Here is an 18,589-nt window from a genome sequence, read left to right as displayed (position 1 = left end):
AAACTCCAAAGTCTCTTTGCCTCTCTCCCTCCTCAGACCATCTGCCCTTCGTTTCCAGCGGCCACTCCGTCCCGAACCGTGACCCTTCTCAGCACAGCCCTGGGGTGAGCTGCCTCTCCTCCAGGGCACGAGCCGGTTTGGGAAGCTCAGCCTGGGCTCACCTACACACATATATACCTTCTTTTAAGGCAGATAACAGCCATAAGTTAAACCCCTCGATAGCTTGTGAGTTACCCCAGTTTGGCCTGCTGCGCCGGGCCCGCGGCTGCAGCCTGACAGACAGGGAGCAGGAAACCCTGTGGTAAAACCTGTGGTAAAACTTGTGGTAAATCCTGTGGTAAAACCTGTGGTAAAATCTGAGGTAAATCCTGCTGTTATCCCAAAACTCACGGGATCGCTTACCCGGTGTGCAGGCCCGTAACACACAGAGCGGAGGGATTAGCTATTTGTTAGCAGCTCTATGCAGAAATGGGGTGTGGGGGGGTGTGTGTGTTTCTACGACACAGCGTTGAGAGAATCATTCATTTATACATTGTAAATTAATATAATTAACATATTGATTGCTTAGCAATTTTATACTGGTGCTCGTAATTCCTTATCTTGAAGCTGATCGGTGTAACATGTCCCCGACTTCAATTAAAGCTACAGCGCCTATTAATTTTATTGCACAGGCTCAGTAGTGGGTGAGGGTCTTCAAGCGGAGGTGGGTATCCTAACTTCTACAGGAGTGGTTTTCCTATTATTATTAGCCGTTTACCTACAGGGCACATTTCATGAGGTATAGCCAAGTGTCACAGGCGATCAGCCGTGGTACCCGGTTTTAAGTCTGTTTATTCTTTCAAATCAAGAATCATTGACCCCCAAATGATTTACTGAGTTACAACCATGGAGGCTTCAACGTCACTGTGGGTAAAACCCCCGCCGCGCTCCCCGCGGACTCTCCCCGCCATACCGAGGCCACTGCCACCCCGGCGGGCCGCGCCTCCAACCCCGCTCGGCAACATGGCGGCGGGCGGCGCACGTGCGCGGGGGCGTGGCCACCATCCCGTCCCCCCCCGTCGTCCCCCCCCCGCAGCACAATGGACAGCGCTCTGCGGCGCCGCGCGGGGTGGGGCGGAGCCAGTGGCGGGGCGGGGTCGGGGCGCGCGGCGGTTGAAGCGGCGCGTGGAGCCGGCGGCGGAGCCGGGGCCGGGACCGGGACCGCCGCGCTCGCTATGGGCCCGGCCGGGCCCCGCCGGCGCCCCGCGGTGAGGAGACGTGGGGCGGGCGGCGCGGGAGGCGGCTGCGCTGGGTATCACCCCCCCACACACACCCACTTCTTCTTTCCCCGGGGGTCCCTTGGGGCGGCCCGGGCGGGAGCGGGAGGCTGAGGGGCCGCCGTGTCTCGCTGTGTGGCGGCGGCGCGGGGGGTACCGGGGTGTGTGTGTGTGTGTGTGTGTGGAGGGGGGGTGGGGGGTGCCGGGAGCCGTTACCGAGCAGCTAGGGGAAGCGGTGAGGGAAATTTTAGTCATAAAAGGTGGGGATTAGGGAAGACCGGTGCGGCGGTGGGCGGCAGGCACCAGCTGGCTGAGGGTCGCTGCGGGTTTACTTAAAAAAAAAAAAAACGCTCCAAACCAGTGGTTTTAAAGTTTGCAGGTTTGTGTCCTGCTTTAGAAGAAGTTGGATCTCCTCTCGCCGTGGTGGGCCGCTTCAGGGCAGACTGGGCAGTGGGACCCCGGCTCCTGTGTGCCACCAGCCATGGGCCTCGCTGCTGGTGTCGCTCCCCAGAGCCTGGCGGTCCCTCTGCTGAGCTCTCTCGGGGTCCTCAAGTTTAAAACAAAAAACAAACCAAAAAAAAAAAACAAAAACCAAAACAAAACTAACAAACCAACCCCAAAAACCTAGCCCTGAAGTATTTGTAAACTCAGAGGCTGACCCTGGTAAGTTGGCTACTGAATGTATTGATGTATTTGGGTCAGCTTCTATATAAACCCCCCCTGGTTTTAAGGGCAGGGTTAAACCAAGCACGTGCTGTTCTCTGGGTCGCTTGTTTAACTCCCCCAAGTAGTAAAATCAGCTTGTGGATGGTGGGAAGGGGGTTGTGCTGACGGTACTGCCGGTCTGATTGGGCTAATGAGTCTGCCTGTACGGCATATTTGTGCTTGGGGCAGGCGTGACTGCCAACTTTACTCGGGGCAAGCTGAAACAGTTTTTTGGTGGTGCTTTGTTGCACTGTCAGGGGACCTGGTGACCGGACCTACTCTTGTTTTACTTGTTAAGCTGAAGCATGTCTCCATTCTTAAATTGCACTTGAGCATTGAACTATTGACGGTAGTGTTGATGGATAAAATGGTGTACGGAGTATGACTGCCTATGGAGTGGCAAGGTGAGGAATGAGGGGCTTTCCTTCAAGAAAGCTGCAGGTTGGCAAATACTGGGGATTTAGTATGTGGCTGTGCAGAAAAGGTCACTGGTGGCTTTTTGAGACAATTGACTCATGAGATGAAGGTGTAGAACTATTAGGTATGAAGCTTATTTTGATACCTACGTGGAAGAAACTGCTAGCTTTACAAGGCTTTGAGAGCAGAATGCTGCATGCTGTTCCTTTTTCTTCTTCCCCTCTCAGCCCAAGAGACTTCCTTATGGTGCTGTAAAGAATGTGTGAATGTTGTTGTTTGAATGTTTGTGTTGCTTTCCTTTGATTATAACCCGCGAGGGGACTTCAGGCACCTCTGCAAGGTGGCCAGAGGGGTGGCCAGGCTCCGCAGCAGCCTGCTGGCTTGCAGCCCTCCGTGCTGCTTCACCCCTGCACCAAGGCTGCTTCTCAGGGGGCAAGATGAAGTCCTGCCTGAGAAGATGTCTGCTTCCAAAAGAGAATAAAGGCTTATGCTGGTACTATTCCACTTTCAGACTTCCTTATATCAAGCTACAAAAGACTCGTTCTCAAGCTCTTCTGTGAAAGAGCTCTAATAAATATCCTACAGCTTGGTACCATCTTATTATTATGTGCGTAATCAGGTACTGTGTCAACATCTACCTGAGTGAAAGGCATTTCAGGCAGGGGAAATATCACACACCTTTCTCTCCACCTTGCTCTAGAAGGGGGGAAGAAAGACTACAGCCCTGTGGAGTCCCTCTTTTTCTATCTGGAAATATCAGCTCAGCTGGGTGCCGCAGCTGGCTTTCACATGCTGTAATAGTATTTGAGGAAGTCTGGAATTCTGCTTTTTTCAGCAGTTCTTTGTCAAAAACAAAACAAAAAAAAATTGCTTAGCTGTTCTCTTCCAGCTGACAAGAAGCCACCACAGGTGGGAGAAGTTAATAAAGTCACTTGCTGCCGAGTTTCACCATCCAACAGGCAGCTCTAATGTGGAGAGAGCTGAATGAGTTCATACCAGCCTGGATGAGAGGGAGGGGTTGGGGGCTTTGATTTGGGGCTGTATGTATATTTAATATAGAAACTCAGTTTCTGATTTCCAACCATCTGGCTGTATTCTGTTAAGTAAGCCTCTCCTACAAATAACAGAATAAAAGTTAAGCATATGAAAAATCCCTCGGGTACATAGTGGATGATTCTAAATAAAATGGAAATGTATTTAATATCACTGCCTCTCTTCCCTTTTGCTATGTGTGTAGTGATGTGTATTCCTCATGGGAGCCCTCACCGTCTTCAAGCTTGCTAATATGTGACGGTAGCTTTGCATGCTGTGTGTGTGCCACTTCTTGTTAAGAACTCACCTTTTCTCTCAAATGCTACCGAAATTACAGCATGTGCCATCAGGGGTTTGTATCCTTCCATTCCGTGTCCCCTTCCATGCCCTCCTTCCCCTGGTACAATGCCAGCTGGTGTATCTCAAGCTTATAATTAACTCTCTGCCTTCTAGGGTTTGGTTCATCTGTGAATTGCTGTATGGGTTGTAGCAAAAGGGGGTGCGCAGGCCAGCTGGACTCTGCAGGGAGCTGCGGGCTGCTGCTGTTGGCACTGCTGTCAGCGTGTCACGGGATGCTTTGTGAAATGTGGTAGCTGCTGCTGTTGTCTGTGTTCAGGTGTGCCGTAATTGAAACACTTTTAATATCTAATTGGGATGGTTAAAGTGATTATTGGCTAGATATGCCGCTTCAATGCGGTGACAGCTCCAGCCTCTCCGAATTTTTACAAACTGCGCTGGGCTTTGCCAGCTGAAATCACGCCCTTCCCTGGTGTTACCCAATGGATGGCTACAGGTCTGCCTCTAGCTGTGGATTGAGGTTCCTAATTGATCAAGCTGCAGTTTAGTGAGTCACTGCTCTTCAGCTGAGCTGTGTTTCCTAATAAGTGTTTTTAGCCAGATGCAAATACAAAGTGGAGTGGGTAGCCTGGGCCACTGTAGAGGCTGAAGTGGTGTGATTGATGTTTAAGGAGCAGCCATATTCTGTAGTTGTGGAGTTTCTTTCTGGTTTTCTTTACAAGGTGGTTGAACACAATCTGTTTGTAATTTGAGTGGAATGCATGCAATGACTTCAGAAACATGCCTCTCATTTTGGTTCCAGAGCCCTATGAGGATTCATGTCTTTGGCTAATATGGCCCAGCTGCCTGGCGGTATCACCTGAAAATCTTACGTCATTATCAGTGCTGATCATTCATCTGTATCTGTGTGCCCTGCGTAGCTACCTTTCACTGCCTTTTCTGATTTTTTTTTTTTTTTCTTTTTTTAGGAGTTATAGCTGGAGTCCCTCTTGCTTTGAGAAGCAGAATGACTGTCTCACAGCTCTATTCTGAGGAGAGGACGTAGAAGGTCTGCCACTGCACTTTCCAAGGTACGAAAGGTTTCAAGGGCAGGTGTGAGTTATCAGCTGTCTTTTCCCATGGCTGTAATAGTCACTGGCCCTTTTTCTTAAACTTCCCTCAACTAGAGAAGCAGGGGGCAGTAAACCTGTGGCAATCAGGTATTGCAGCTGCTGAGCTGCAACAGATCTGTCCAAGCAGCACGGTTAAGGCTGTTGAACTACAGCTTGTGCCATCCCGTTGTTCTGTCACTGGTGACTTTATTTCTGGGCTGTGGGTGATTCTGGACTGACTGGTCCATCCTGAGACTTTTCTCCTATGTACATCCCTGACCCCCCTCCTACAGAGGTGCAGGAATTCTTGGTTTAGCAGGCGAGGTCAGAACTGGGGGCAAGACCACAGCTAAATATGTTTGATGAGGCTTCTCTTGCTATATTTGCACTTACTGGGAAGGTTCCCGCACAGCCTAGGTATCGCGCTTGCATAATCATATTACAGCGTTGCGTTACAAGGTGCCCCATGCCTCTTGGCTCGGGTATCTGATACGTGAGAGCAGCCTGGGCTTCCTGGGTGTTTGCTTGCCCCTACTCTGCTCGCTTCAGTTTGAGTTGGATGCTCTGCTGATGCAGTCTCTCTGCGTTTACTTGTTCTGCGTGGACTGGCTTTTAGTACCAGTAAGACTCCTAGAGACCCAGCAAGTCCTGAACGTTGTTCCTTGGGTGACGTGATCCTCTGCAGAGTAACTGTCTGATTGTGAGACCCTTCTACAAACATTCCCCGTTCTGAGGTACTCAAACTTTTTTAAGTCTTTTTCCCCCCTCTCCCTTGCTTAGAATTTACTGTGTAATGGCATTTGGCAGCAGTCTTTCTGAGGGAGAATCTATTGCCGTTTGCCTTTTAATTCACATTTCACCTCCATTTCTGGGCTTAAAATGTCAGGGATAAGTTGTCTTAATGCTCTGACTGTTGAGTTCAGTGCTACACTGCGTCATGTTGCCGAGGGCTGTGTCTGCTCAGCAGTGGAATTTGAGTGGGGTGGAATCAGCATAATGTCTCAAACCAGCCATCCGGTCTTTTGTGTTTCTGATCTTCGTAGATGGTATTAATGGGAGTGATATAAAGGAATTGCAGAAAGCAGCCTAATAACCCTTTTTTTTTTTAATGATGTACTACTTTGAGATGCTGGTTATTGGGGCATATTTGAGGGTTAAAACCCCAGCAAGAGAGTCCGAGGGAGGAATCCTGATGAGAACAGTGAGAGGTGGCTAGGAGGAATGAAATGCAGAGAACTGAATTGTTTCCATTGCATGCAGTTATTGCCTTAGTTCAGCTGGAAGCGGTGGGCATCCAGTCAGTGGGATGTGATTGCCAGCTTAGCATCAGGCATGTTCTTTAAGCATGCTGTTTCCTTTTCCTTTCTTTTAGTGGGTTAAAACAACTGAATGCTACTTTGTGCACCAAAGCATTTAAAACACCAAGATATGGGAAGTCATGGAAGCTTTCAACTAGGGGGATTTTGCGTAATGATTACAAACGTGATGCAGAAGAGGGGGATGGGAGGAAGAATCACCGTTTAAGCTTTGCAAGGCTCCTAAGACAGGCTCCTTCTCCTGAGTACAATTGATTCTGGATTTTGTGCTTTAATTATCACGAGTTTTGTTGGAGCTCTGAGTTGAATTTACTGCAGTAGTGGTGAGAAGCAGCAAAGGATGCTACCACGTACCGGGGACAGCACTGGGCTGGGGCTGCAGAGCCCTGCCTTTTGTTCCGTCTCTGCCACAGACTCGCTAAGCGATGCTGGGCAAATTATTCTACCTAATATGTGTCCTCCTCTCTCTTTCTGAGAAAGAGTTAAGGTCTGATTGTGAAAATTGCTAGAATGTATTGTGGTGTTTGGTATAAGGGATCTAAAATGTTCCTATTTCTTTCTGTTACAGGTGTGTGGTAAAAATGGTGCAGAAATACCAGTCCCCAGTTCGAGTCTACAAATATCCGTTTGAGCTCGTCATGGCAGTGAGTAATACTCAGCACTTTTACTTCTCCAGCTGCTAAGGGCTGCAACCTCAGGCCAGTGGGAGGTGGGGTACTGCGGTTTTGGCTAGCGTGTCTTTGTGGAAACCTTACGTGTACACTGCAGGAACAGAGGTTTAGCTCTCATTATCTTTGTCCTTTCTTCAATTTTCCTTGAAAAATAAGAATCAACATCTTGGCATTTTAAGAGAGGCAATTTAGTCATGGGGGGGGGGGGGGGGGGGGAACAACAACAAAACCCAACCTTCTGTAATTACTCTTTCACAAGGAAGGAAAAATCTGTGACATTCTGGCAGGCAGTGTCAGTTTGTGGCCAGACACCATCTTTGCCTTGTCACCAAATGCCATTCAGTTTAGAATCTCTCTAGGTCTGATCCCAGTCAGCATTGTAGGATGTATGTATCTAGATATCTAGAACTCGATTCTAAATCATACTGAGCTTTCTTATTTGGTTAAAATCTAGAAGTCTTCTGGAAAAAATCTTCTGTATTGTTCTTCCCTGTTCAACCTATGATTGAAATGGTTGGAGAGCTCTCTCCAAATTTTGTGGTTTCCACAAGGGGCTTGAGGGCTGTAATTGAAGTTCTTTTGCTGGTGATGCAGAAAGCTAATGTGACAGTGGTGGCTTTCCTAGGTAGAGTTTAAAGACGTTTGTGATGTTCTGGATTTTGTCACTGCTCTTCAAGGTTTGAGTTGAATATCCTTCTGAAAGGTTTGCTGTTTGCATTTCAAGGTCAGCACTGAGCATCTGGGCATTTCTCTGAGATGTGTGCTTATAGACTCTTGCAAGGCTTTGTTTTGTAATCTGTTGGGCATTTCAGTCTACACTAGGGATCCCCGAGACTTAGTATTTGCCACTTTTAGTCTGCTGCTTTCTTCATTGTCTCTTTTCCCTGCTGAACAAGGACACCAGGGTTGTGGTTTTTTGGTCTGTTAGGGATCAAGAATGAAGACAGAAAGCTATGGCCATTTCAGGTAGCTAAAATCATTCCCATGAATGGAAGGGAGAGCATGATGTAATACACTGTGTTCCTCTTGGCAATGTTGCCTCTTTTGGCACTTATTTCCCAGGAATCCAGAAGATTTGTTTTATCCCAAACAATCTCCAGTCTTCTATTTCTATTGTTAAAACTAGGAGAGAGATATATTTTTTTTTTTTTTTGTCCTAAATGGGAATAATGGACCCCAAAAGTAGTAGCAGTTTCTCAGCTGAGAGAAAGTGCCATTCACTTTGATGCTCTCTAATTATCAAAATAAACACTTTCTTTTTGACAGTTGGACTCCCCCTGCTGATTTCCTGTCTCCCCCCTCTTTTAATCTTTCCAGTTTTATCCAAGTTTGCCCTGTCTGTTAACAGCTAAGCCGTAACATGCTGTAGAAGTGCCCCAACTGGCCCAGGGCTGATGTTTGTGGTAGCGAAACTTTCCTGGCCATGTTCTTTGCTCTCTTGGTGCATCCTGTATTAGAATAAGACACCAGTAGTTGTTATGAAGATACTGGTAGTCTTTGCTCTGTGCATACCTCTCCACATTCCCGTTGTCTGTATTACCAGGATAAACCTAACACCAGATGCCCATCACTAGATTGGCTGCTAATATAGGAGGGCTGCCTCTAGACAAATCCTTTGTAAGCTCGTTAGCAGAATGCCTAAAGGCCAGGGTTTGATGGGTTTATTTTTTCAAGTGGTTTAGTTTTATTTGCTTTCCGTTTTTCAACATGACAGAACTTAAAATTCCCAGGGATTTCAGGGCTGGAATTGTAAATGTCATCCTTTAGGTGTTCAGCAAACTCTAATTCCCATTACCTTAGCAAAGTTATTAGTCCTCTTTCTTATGAAGATCGAGTTACTTGTCCAGGGTCACCCAAAGGACTGTGTAGTGGAGTAGGGAGCTGAATATAGTCCCCTTAGTCCCACTCTACCGTCCTGTGAAAAAATCACATGTTTGCAGCAGGATCTGCTTTATTATGAAGACTGTCATTATAAAGCAGTGTTTCAATCTAGTGGCGGTCCATGCAGGCTGGGTTGGATGCAGGTTTTGTTATCGCCTTTGATATGTTCAGATGAAGCCTTCCGTTTGTGTGGAGGCAGTGCAGATTTCGCAGAGCTGTCAGGTGTTAGCTGTCAGTTGCTGGAAGTTTTGCAGGGAGAGTGGGCGTACAGTGAAGCTGTTTTGCTCCTCAGCACGTGGCATTGCTGTTAATCTGCTTCAACATAAATCTGACAGCGGCTTCCTCAGCACTGGGAACTTGATACTCAGCTGCTTTCAGCTTTTCCCCTCGAATGCTTTGTGTGAGCCTTTGGGGTGCCAAGGTCTCACACTGCGGTTAATGGTAGGAAAGCAGAGGTCATGTGAGTGACCTCAAGACGCCTCCTTATTTTATGGGTCTCTATGCACCCTTCAGCCTGATGCACTTGTGCTTCATTCCCCATCTGTACAATGGGGAGGGTCATAATTCCTGTGGTCTGTTCAGGTCGTGTCGTGAGGTAAGTTGTGTTTGTTAGGAAAAGGATTTTTTCCCCCTGAACCTCCGATGTTTGGACCCCTCTATAGAAAACAGCGTGTGTGCTTCGTTCAGATGATGAGGGACAACGAGAGCTGTCAGAGCCAGATGAGGCAAACAATGCATTGTTTCCCGGCTGTGTTCAAACGCATAGTGTTTCCCATGCCTTTTGTTGAGCCCTGCCGTCAGGAACACAATTTATCTTCCTTGGGCTTATACAGAGTGCGTGTGTGTACAGCTCATCCTCCAGACAGCATGGGGCTCTGCTTGACAGATGAGCCGGTGCTTTTACTGTTAATACCTTTGTTATTGTGTGTCCCTGGATAATTGTCTATGGATTTACACTCTGCTGCTTACTAATACTTGTGCAGCTTGTGCTCTGGCATTCGCAGACAGTAGATTTGACGTAGCTTCCAAGTCCTTGGAAGGAGGACCACGTTCCCCTTCTTGCTCTCTTTGCCAGTCCTGTGAATCTGAGGAAGTAAAAAGGAATCAGCTTAGCAAGTCTCTTCTGGCCGTTCAGGAGTTGTGTATTTTTTGTTTTTCTTGTTAGAAGAGTCCTCCCTTCTAAAAATATTTAAACAAAGGATGATCTTTCCACACCTGTTCAAATTCACAGTAGTCATTTTTATCTCCTTTGTTCCTAATCTGCGCTCACATTAAAGGATCAAAAATGTTATGCTCTTCAAATTGTAACCAAGGCCTGACATTTTTATCCCTTATGTCAAGGTTCTTTTCAAGTATTTGTTATGCTTTGTTATCTTGTCATGTTTTTCCTTTACATTTTATCTCTTTTTTTGTGTGTCCCCTTTTAAATGGAGCTGTTCCCTCAAATGGGTTGTCTGTGCCTCTCTGGGCCTGATCTTGTCTTCAATTACATCAGCAGGTTTGAGATTGCATGTGTCTCCTGATTTTATTTTACAGCCAAGAAAATCCCCAAGTATAAGCATATTTTCTTGCTTTCTTTCTGTAGTCATTGTAGTTTTAAAGCTAAAAAGTTTGTTTTTTTTTTTTTTTTCTAAAATGTTATAACAAGATAAAAATGCAGAAGGAGAGGTAACTCTGCCACACGGCTCAGGAGTGATAACTTACTCTGCAAATTGTTGTGAGCCTTCTCCGATGTATGGAGATGAGAATTTGATTTGGGTGAGCAAGTCCAAAATGCATAGTTGTACAGGAAGCGGAGTTAAGCGACATTGCAAATTTAGTATTATTTGTTGCCAAATAATTATGAGGTTAGATGAGATAGTTTTAGCTTTGAAAATAGTAAGGAGTTTTGTTCCCATTAATTTTAGTAGTGCACTCAGCCCTTCACACTTGTAATTGGTATCTGTCATTTTCACGTACTTTATAGTATAAATTTAAGGAATATTTAAGGAACATATTTAAGGAATACCCAGGGAATCTTACACGGTCTTCTGTACTCAATGTATAGTTTGAATTGCTGCAATAGTGGTATAAATGAGAAACTTGATGACAGCACTTCTGTCAATTGTGTGGTCCTCTTGCCACACTTACAATGCGCTTCACATCCAGCTCTTACTGCTACTAATAGCAATTTATGGTTTCTGCTGCAAGTGAGGGGTCTTTCTGCACAGCCTGGTGCCCAGGGAATGGTAGAGGATGCAGGGAATGTTCTGCTTGCAGGTTTTACACCTTGAACCCAATCAAAACTTTATCCCTTTACTATCTGAGATTCTGTCTTTCCTATGAAACGAAAGCTCTGCAAATCACACTAGTAGGTTAAAGGTTGGGTTTAGTTAAAAGCTATATATATATGGGAAAAAAAATATATATGTAATGACATTTAAGCTTACTACATACAGGATATCAGCTTTATGTTTGCAGCCTTTGAGAGTTTTACTACTGTTACCTAAAAATATGTCATGCTTTTCAGAAGACAGAACAAAGACCAGGTGTTTGGACGTTTGCAGTAGGATCAGCTTTCATTGCGTGTACCAGCTGTACTCCCTGCTTGAGACAGAACTGCTCTTGAGCCCCACATGTGCACGATATGTGAGTCAGTGCTTCTTTCTGCTTGACCTCATTTCTTGGTGCTGCCCACGGCATGCGTTGACACATATATGAGCCGCCGAGAGCCTGATCTCTTGAAAATGCAGGCATGGACAGCAGTGGTGTATGTTCCTCACTGCCCTGGTTGAGTCGTACTCTTCAGTCTAGGGTGCTTCTGCTACGTGTAACATCAGTTTGGGATGGGGAGCGGTTGTTCTGTGGGTGCGCGTGTGGGATACAGGCATTTCTTATCTCGAGCATCACTCAGACTCTCTAATAAATCTGTTAGGTGGTAGCTCGTGATTCCCCTGCCCGTGTCTGCAAGTGCAAGCGTGGTCATCTGATGTCCTGGCGTGCAGCCTGTACTTCCAAGCAGCTCTGTGATGCTCTTTTCTGTTTTTACTGGCAATTCAGTGTTCTTTGCACTTAGTTGATCTGGAGTTGTTTAATTTTCAGGTAAGATAAAGTAGGAAATTAACGGAACTGGGTGGTGTATACTTCTGTTTCTTCTTAGTATGGGTGCAAAGCTGGGTGGCAAATTTAGTTCAAGCTACAAATCTTGCAGGTTCATTTAGAGTCCAAAGTGACTTCACATGAAGTAAGCAGCAGAAAGTGTTCCTTCTCCATCGTCTTTACTCTCATCCTGTAAGACTGGGTCGTGGCCCATCAAAAGCAATCATCTGCAGGCCCTGCGTGGGGTGTCTTTCTCGTGTGCCTGACACTACTGAAGCAGTCTTGCTGATAGTCACTGGATTTGTCAGGGGTCCTCACTCTTGCCCTTGAATAATCCACGAGTACATCAGCCTTGACTGCACTGGTTATTTGCACACTGGCAAAATAGTTTTACAGTCACTGAAGTTTGCTCATTTACAGCAGTTTGAGGATCTGGCGTGCAGTTACATGCAAGAGTCAAACATCCAGTACGACTGAAATCAAAACGCATCGTTTGTTTCACAATCGTCCTGACTTTCTTTTGTGTTGGGAGGCTTGTATATGCAGTCTAACTGAAAGCAGCTCCTTGCTATTTTAGTTGTCAGGTTTAGCTGCAGAAGAAACTGGATGCTGAGGTTCAGGTCCTAACAGGTAGAATTCCTTTCCATACACCTTTTCAAAAGGATTTTTATTTGTGCCTTTTCAGCATCAACATGCGTTGTGTTAAAGATGTTAGATCCTCAAGTAGCTTTATTTAATGACTTCTTCCTCTTGCATTTAGCACAATGAGTATGTAAAGAGACTGCTTAAATCCTGATATATCATGCATGCTCTCCTCTTTAATGCTGTGGTGTCTTAAAAGATTCAATATTTCACTGACTGATGTGGTGCTGCTTTTGCAACAAAACCTCTGAGCCTTCTTTTGCTGGGTAGGCACCATAGCGTGACCCAAACAGCTTGCACTACACATCGGTAACAGATAAAATGGGGCGTGTGTGTGTGATAACAGATAAAATTGTGTGTGAAAGCAGTATAATGTACAAGCAGACTAATGTCTAGCAAGGATCACGTTAGTTCTGTGGGTTTGTTTAGAGTGACAAGTTCAATGTGTGTGTTCACAGCCCATGCAGGTCTCAGAAAGGCTGCTGCTGTCTTGCTACATAGGATGTGCAGATTGGCTGTCCAGGTCAACTACAGTGCAGTATCTTACAGTGCCTACAGCACAGATGCACCACAGAATACAATTTTGGGGCTTCCTATATAATTAATTGTAACTACAGACTGGAATATCCCCATCTGGAGCTCCAAGTTGTTGTCTGGTAACATCACAGTCTGGTTTTAAAGAAAGAAAAGTAGACTCTTAACTAAAATATTGGATGCCGGTTCATAGCCTCTGCTTTGAAGTGTGAACTCTGTAACCAGAAGAGCACTTGCTGCAGGGAGAGCAGAGCAGTTTCTGGCAGCTGGCATCCCTCTGAAGCAGCAGCGATGGTGCAGCTGATCAGAGCGCTGTGCAGAGTAGCCAAAGAGACTGGAGTGGAGCTCCAAGTGCAGCATCTGCAGGAGTGCCAGTGAAGAGGTTCCTGCAGTGGCCTGCTACCCACTGTGTCCTTGGATATCCGCAGATAAGAGCTTTGCAGCGTGTAGGCTGCGTGCCCAGTAGTCGAAAGCTCCTTTGGAGCTGCTGTGACGTAAGTAATGACACAGTTTTCAGATGCTGTCTGAAATGGTATTTCTGGTTGGCAGTACCCTGGAGATTGATAGAAAATCAATGTGTGAGCGGGGGAAAAATGTTTTAAAAGTTATTCTTTGCTGTTCAATCCATGTCACACATGACATGAAATGCCCTGATAGTAATCTGAGCGGTAGTTAAGAAATGGATCCTCACCTACAAAACAGAATCTACTCTCTCTGGTAGGATTGTTTGTATATAGAACTTGAGTGCAGAGAAATAATACTTGGGTGCAGATGGTCTGTCTGCAGCCATGGTCTGTGCCAGGTATTTTAAAGAAGACAACTTCCCTTGTCTCTTCTTGCCGTGTTTTGAAGGCAAGTTTTTTGTGACTGTCAGAAGCTACTGGGTTAACATTTTGTGCACTTACAGAGGATCTAGTGTTGATTCAAGACATGATGCCTCAGTGTGACTTGATGGTTTGAAACCATGCTGTCAAGATACACTATAAATATCCCATCATCTTGCTGCTGCGAAGCATTTGGCAACAGAAGTCTGAAAGTAATGATCTCTGTGTCAGTTGGGATGATTCTTCACAGCTGTATTCATTTGTTCAGTCCCTGTGCCCTGCCACCACCACCTCCTCCTGGTATTAAGCAGGTTGAGAGTGAGCAATAGTCAGGCTGAGCAAAGAGCTGACATTTCTCTTGAGATTATGATGTGGGACGTTTCCCCTTAAGTGAGTAGAAAATGTTGGATGATTGCTGTTTCCCACAGCTGCTGGAAGTGGATGGAAGAACTGCTTATTGATTCAGAGTTCTGGAGAACTGCTGGCAACATCTGCACGTCTGGCCTGCTTAGCGCGTCTTGTGGGGATCATATGAGTCTCCGATAATGTTGCATTGCCACTGCTAGGACTCCAGTTACTGGGCAAGAATGGTTTAGGAGCGGATGGTGCTGGCACCATGTGTGGATTGGAGAGAAGATTTACAGTAATTCAAAGAGGCTGTACAGGATAGTCCCAGTTTTCTTTAGTCTCCTTCTCCAGCTGCAACACGGAGGCTTACTGCCTTGAAGGATGAGTTGTGTCTCCAGCTTAATCTGATCAGTGCAGTCTAGTGCTGGAATGGATGAGCTCTAAAGTAAGGTGTAGCTCCATGGCACTGCAGCGTAGCACAAGGAGATACAACATAGCTGGAGGTATCACCATTATCTAATATTCAAGTAGTAAACTCAAAGACCCTTCCCTCTTCTACTGAATGTGTAAGTGCTGAAGACAAAGAATAAGCTTTTGAGCAGGGACAGAAAGAGGTGAGAAAACTGAGAACCATCATCAATCGTTACATCTCAACCAGCATGGATCTCTTTAAACTGCCCAAGTTCGACCCTGAATTATGGTCAATTTGTATAAATTCTCACAGCGGCTTCTGGCGAGGACAGATTGCCCTTCCAACTAGGCATTACTTTGTAAGCCAGCCTTTTGGATTTTGAGGCGATTCACTGAGCACTAAGCACTAAGTGTGTGATGTGAGACTTGATTGCTGTGTTTTGCTCTTTACAGTGTTAATCATCTGAAGTGTTTTCTTTGCCATCCTGTTTCAGTGTCTCTGTCTCTCTCAGCAACAGGCTATGGCAAATGTATCCAACCGGCTAGCATCAAGCAGAGTGTGGCCAGCAGGTCGAGGGAGGTTGTCCTCCCCCTCTACTCTGCCCTGGTGAGGCCACATCTGGAGTATTGTGTCCAGTTCTGGGCTCCCCGGTTCAAGAAGGACAGGGAACTGCTGGAGAGGGTCCAGCAAGGGGTTACAAAGATGATGAGGGGACTGGAGCATCTTTCTTATGAGGAAAGGCTGAGGGACTTGGGGCTTTTTAGTCTGGAGAAGAGAAGGCTGAGAGGGGATCTCATCAATGCATATAAATCCTTAAAGGGAAGGTGCCAGGGGGACGGGAACGGTCTTTTTTCAGTGGTGCCCAGTGACAGGACAAGAGGGAACGGGCACAAACTTGACCATAGGAAGTTCCATCAGAACATGAGAAGGAACTTCTCTCCTGTGCGGGCGGCAGAGCACTGGCACAGCTGCCCAGAGAAGGGGGGGGGAGTCTCCCACTCTGGAGCCATTCCAAACCCGCCTGGACGTGTCCTGTGCCACTGCTGTAGGTGCCCCTGCTCTGGCAGGGGGTGGGACTGGGGGAGCTCCAGAGGGCCCTTCCGACCCTGACCAGTCTGTCTTAACGGTTTCTGGTTAAGGTGTCGCTTCGTGGCCGATGCATTGTACTTGTTGTGACTTGAACTGCTTCACCACCAGATTTCTTCTCTCTGGTAAGCAGAGGAGAATGCTTTAGCAGAATAGCTTCAGTGGGGTATTGTTTCTTCTCAGACAGGAGGTCAGGCACGTTGGTAGTTTCCTGAGTTAGCTTTGTGCAGCTGCAGTGCATGTCCTGGTTTTAGTAGGTTTGCTGTGTCACTCAGTTGTGCCTGTATTGTAATAGGCAGCTGCTGCTCCCTCAATTGTTTCTTTCACCAAAATCTGAAGAAATGAGGCAAGTTACTGGCTGTCGTCCAGGGAGAGATAACACTGGGTCAATGTTTGCAGCCTCGGTACTGTGGTCCAGTGGATTTCTCAAATATTTTTCTTCTTTCCAGCAAAACTGTTGTGTTTTTTTTTTTTTCCTCAGGTCCCAAAGACTTTTTCTGCTACCCCACAGATGCTCTGCACCTTCTTTAAAATGAAGTTCCCTTTTCCCTGACTTGAGTGCATTTCTGCACCCCAAGTATCCATTTGACCCCTCCTCACTCCCAGTTCTTCCATGTGTATTCTATTTTGCACTACTATGGCTAGCGAGGAGCAGAGATCTGTTCTAGTGATAACAAAGCAAATGGATTATTGTCTGGTGAATATGTATGCAGACCCTGTGGTTCCCTTCAGCAGTTACACTAAGTAGTAGTAGGGACTGCAAGTTGAAATGATTACTTTTTCCTACAAGGACATAATCTGAAAACACCTTAATCTGGAGAGCGGTATTTATGTAGCATTAGAGCTTCTCAAAAGCTAGTCTGAATGCATCCACTTCCAACTTTGAAGTGGTGAGGGGTTTATCTTGCTTCTCATTGTCTCTTTTCAAAGGCATGATGATCTGGATGTCTTTAGCTCAAAACTTGGTGTTGTACATCTATGGTCAGATGAATGGGAAATGAGCAGGAGATACGTTTTCTTCCTTTATCCTTGCAAACTAGACATGGCTGTAACATGACCTTGAGGAGTCTCGTTAATTAATATAGATTTAAACTGTGTTTGATCATGAAAGTTTGAAGTGGTTTAGCTCTTGGCACAAGGCTGAAGTCTTATCCTTGTAACATATTCATATAATATTGACTACAGCAGTTTCTGTCTACATCAGGTGAGTAACAGTTTAGTTCCTTTGTGTGTTCTACACAATATAATTTTCCCCAGTAGCTGAGCTTTTGCACTCTTGAAGATCCCTCTCAAGTTCATTTTCGCATCATACAGGAGTCAGTCCATAGTTTTTCCATTTCTGTGCTCTTGCCCAAATCTGAAATAACAGATCTCCATGATGCTGTCACTAAGGGAGCCCTACCACTATAAAAAACCCCAAACAAACAACCAAACCTTGAAGACATGATAGCCGTGCAGCCACTTCAGAGCATCACTTATCAAGTAGAAGATGAATGTTTTCCTGCCGACTGCTGTTCCAAAATAGCTCCATGTGTTTCTGTGTGACTTCATGGAGAGCAGCATTTAGCACGCGAGCTCTGTGTATTTACTGTGCTAAAGAATCTGCGTGCTTATGGGGAGAATCCAAACCAGTTGCCCATTTGCTGTGTATTAGTGAGAAGCTTGAAGAGTCACCTGGTGTGGGGTGGAAAGCCAGAACTGCTGCCCTGGGAGTTGGTTTGCAGCCCCAAGGCTGAGGATAACACTCCCTCGAGGATATTAAGGTATGAAATGAGATTATCTGACAAAAGCTGCCTCTTGTTGGAGCACGTTGGAACCAGTCAAGACCCAGCAGACAGGAAGAAACTGCCAGGAGCCTCGTGGTGTGCGGGAGAGTTTGGGTTTTTGAGGTGTTTTGTTTCATGCTGTAATTCAGTGCTTGGATGTCCCTGTTGTTTTGGATTCCAAAGGCCTCTGTTGTGTAATTGATTTCAAGGTCACTTGCTAGAAAAGGATGTTGAATCCTGCAGAGGAGAAACAGGAGTAGCTGTTATAAAAGATCCTGCCCTGCGGCCATGTTCTCTGGATGGTGTAGGAGACAGCAGTGGAACGGCTGTTGTCGGTCTGCAGGAGATGAAACTGGAGGCGGGAGCAGGGACGCGCTGGTGCTGTCAGGATGTATAACACCTTGGTACGAGGAAGGTGAAGGACTCGCAGAGCACCTCTGTGCTCTGGAAGAGAGGGGATTAAGCAGGTGAAATAGAGGGCTTTTAAAGGAGGGTAATTTCTCCATTTCTCTGTGGCTTAGAATGTCATTTTTTTGATTTGGACACTCATATTCTTGTATAACTTGTTCTTGTTTGGTATCTGGCTGACCTTCAGGGCAATCTCTTCTCACAGATGCGTTTCTTTGTACTGGTCATTGTGTATTTGACCAACAATTTAGGACACTTAAGCATGGCTTCCTTGCATTGTCCTCCAAGACTCTCTTCTCGCAAGGTATTTGCATCTGTCACAGTGTTGGTCCCATAAACTGTTTGTGAAACCACTCGGGACTGGCAGTTGTGTGCTGAGGTGCTTTGGGATAGTGGCACAGGTTGTGCCAGTAGCACGTTCACCCCGACACACGTGCTGCAGCCTTGCACAAATTTCCCTCGTCCTCCCTTCAGTGTGAAAGGAAGATGTGACGCTACTGAAACGTTGAGTATCTGTTATGACTTTCCTGCGTATTTTGAATTTTTTTAGCTAGAAATTTGTTTTACTTGTAAATATTTCCATTTATTTTATACTTTTTGGATATTTTTTTAATTCAAACAGGCTGTCATCTGTATCTAAATGATTAATTTTTATTTTATTTTATACTTTAGATGTGCCCAGAAACGACTGGTTATGTTTCCAAGCAAGATATATCAGAGGGTTCAAACAGATCCCAAATCCCTCTGTCTTCACCCATCTCTCTCATGAAATTTAATGTGTAATTTCAGTCTGAGGGAGATAACTGCAAAGGTTTAAATGACATT

At 45.8% G+C, this 18,589-nt stretch overlaps 1 protein-coding gene across 1 annotated transcript in view; it reads left to right on the top strand.

Moving 5' to 3' along the window:
• Positions 1-6,695: 6,695 nt before the first annotated feature.
• SEC14L5 (SEC14 like lipid binding 5) overlaps positions 6,696-18,589 on the top strand; it is a gene marked incomplete at its 5' end in the record, with an annotated part of 33,519 nt that continues 21,625 nt past the window's right edge. The window contains one exon of the mRNA XM_082490830.1: positions 6,696-6,758. Coding sequence (XP_082346956.1) covers positions 6,696-6,758 — 63 coding nt within the window. The remainder of the gene's footprint in view (positions 6,759-18,589) is intronic.

Source organism: Vanellus vanellus (assembly GCF_965231255.1).
Source record: "Vanellus vanellus genome assembly, chromosome: 14".
Lineage (NCBI taxonomy): Eukaryota > Metazoa > Chordata > Aves > Charadriiformes > Charadriidae > Vanellus > Vanellus vanellus.
This window is presented reverse-complemented; position numbering and strand designations above follow the sequence as displayed.